Source organism: Tupaia chinensis, unplaced genomic scaffold, assembly GCF_000334495.1.
Source record: "Tupaia chinensis unplaced genomic scaffold, TupChi_1.0 Scaffold150006_1, whole genome shotgun sequence".
Classification (NCBI taxonomy): domain Eukaryota; kingdom Metazoa; phylum Chordata; class Mammalia; order Scandentia; family Tupaiidae; genus Tupaia; species Tupaia belangeri.
This window is the reverse complement of record NW_006209847.1, coordinates 4,432,637-4,434,937: the sequence shown is the minus strand read 5'-3', so window position 1 is coordinate 4,434,937 and position 2,301 is coordinate 4,432,637. Positions and strand designations below refer to the sequence as shown.

The 2,301-nt window shown below is 50.0% G+C and overlaps 1 protein-coding gene across 1 annotated transcript in view; it reads left to right on the top strand.

Moving 5' to 3' along the window:
* LRP1 (LDL receptor related protein 1) overlaps window positions 1–2,301 on the top strand; it is a 94,583-nt gene that overhangs the window by 14,817 nt on the left and 77,465 nt on the right. Inside the window, 2 exon segments of the mRNA XM_027769638.1 lie at window positions 612–731; window positions 2,070–2,198. Of these exon segments, the coding sequence (XP_027625439.1) occupies window positions 612–731; window positions 2,070–2,198 (249 nt within the window).

Below are 2,301 nucleotides of genomic sequence, written 5' to 3'. Positions count from 1 at the left end.
CATCCTGCTCTCCCACCTCTCCCCCCCCCCCCCGTCTCATTCCCGTTGGTCTCCCCTGTGGAAGTGGGTCAGCAGCAGGAGAAAGATTAGAAAAGTGTCCCGAGGGAGCCCATTTTGCTCCTCCTCCCCAGCCTCCACCTGGACCTTGGAGCCTTCTTTGGGAGGCCTCTAAGCTCAAGAGACAGTTGGAGAGGTGCTTCCAGGCCAGGGCTGGGCTCCTGCAGGGACAAACTCGATTCCGTGGCCACTCTTTACCCTCAGCTGAAGCTGACAGTCTAACCCCTGGGTAGTGCCGTCAAGAGGCATGTGAAAAGGACTAGACTCCCTGTCCTTGTTGACCCCAAAAATGTACCAGAACCCCTCCCATGGGGACAGAGGTAGTCCAGAGCAGCCAGAATAGAGAGATGTGGGTTCTGAGTCATAACTGGCTGTGCGACCTTGGCCTGTCTTACACCCTCTCTGGGCTAAATTTTCATCACTTGCAAAATACAGAAGATGCTTCCAGACACCGTGGCTACCAGAAATGGGTTCCGAAGGTTGGGGGAGGTTGTGGTCTCAGTATGGCTGCCAGGTCGTGGAGGCCTGAGCGTGTGTTCCCTGCCACTGCATAGAACTCCGAACCAACTGCTCTCGGTTGGGCTGCCAGCACCACTGTGTCCCCACGCTTGACGGGCCCACCTGCTACTGCAACAACAGCTTCCAGCTGCAGGCGGATGGCAAGACCTGCAAAGGTATGTGGGTGCGGTGCTTACCTGCACATGGCTGCCGCCCTGCTGGGCTGGGCAGGGTGGGCAGGGCAGGCAGCCTGGCTTGGGTAGCGGACGAGAAGGAAGGTGTGAGAAAGGGGAGCCACAGCTCCAGAACAAGACGGCGAGCCCTGACCATTTGCTTGCACCAGACTTTGAAAAAATTCATCTTAAAAGTATAGGTCACATGTGAACTTCCTTGTTGTAAAAAAGCTAAAGTATACAGATTAAAAAAAAAAAAAGTCCTCTGAAAATCCTTTTGGATACGTGTACTCACGGAAAACCTCCTTGAAGGACTGCTTACACACGTGCCCCTTCTTCACATAAATGATATCCTGTGTGTCATTTCTCACTCCTAAGTACATTCCAGACTGTTTCCCGTGTTAATATGTAAAGATCGATCTCATTCTTTCAAAAACCACTGTGACGTGTGACCGTTACCACAGTTTTCTTGGCCATCTCCCTATTGATGAGTAAGACGTTCCCAATTTTTGCCTGTTACAAACAATGCAAACTTTTCTGTCTTAAATATCCCTTCCTTAAGTCTGCGCAAATGCTCCCTTCTCAAAGAAGCTGTCCTTGACTTCTCTAAAGTCATACTTCCCTCCACCTTGACCTGTCTGTCTGTTTGTTTGTTTGTTTATTGGTCTAGAGATTTTCTGCTATAGGTCACATGTGCTTGCCAGAGAGACGGAGAGAGACAGAAAGGAAGAAATCACCCCCTAGGGAGGATGACCATGCCACAGTTCCGTCTCCTCCATTTTCCTCTCGGGATTTTGGGCATGCACGCACATGCGCCCAGCCTGAATTATAAGCCACCACATCTGGGACTCTGGCCATGTGAGAGTTCAGTGCCTTAACCACCACACCACCCAATGACCCCTTGACCCCCTTTTCCTGTCTAATTTTTTTTTCAGTAGTGCTGGTCACTTTCCGTTGCACTAGCACCAGAAAACATACATTTACCTTTGTTTCATTTATTATTGTAAAAGCAACATTTCATTTATTATGAGAATATAGGTCTCATAAGGACTGCAGTGTGGGTCTATTTTAAAATCCACTGATATATTCCAGTAGCTAGCACGTAGTAGGTGTTCAAGATCTTATCTGAATGAATGGGTGACATGTACCTATGTATAGATGCTTTTCTAGAGTAAATTCCATGGCTGGACTTGCTGGGTGATAAGGTTTGCACGTTTCAAGCTGTAATAGGTTCTTCTGAACCGTGTTTCAAAGTAGCTGTAAGGGTGAACGCATCTAAGGACACCCCCTTCCCTGCCCTTGCCACACTGGAAATAACCACACCTCTACCTTTCTCGGCAGACTTTGACGAGTGTTCAGTGTATGGCACCTGCAGCCAGCTCTGCACTAACACAGATGGCTCCTTCACGTGCGGCTGTGTAGAGGGGTACCTGCTGCAGCCAGATAACCGCTCCTGCAAGGCCAAGAACGGTGGGTGGGGTTGCCTGTGCCCATGGCATTAGGCATCCTCAATGCCATTCCCTGGTGGGCCTGAGAGGTCCTAGGGCCCTGGATGCCCTGACCCTTCTCTTTC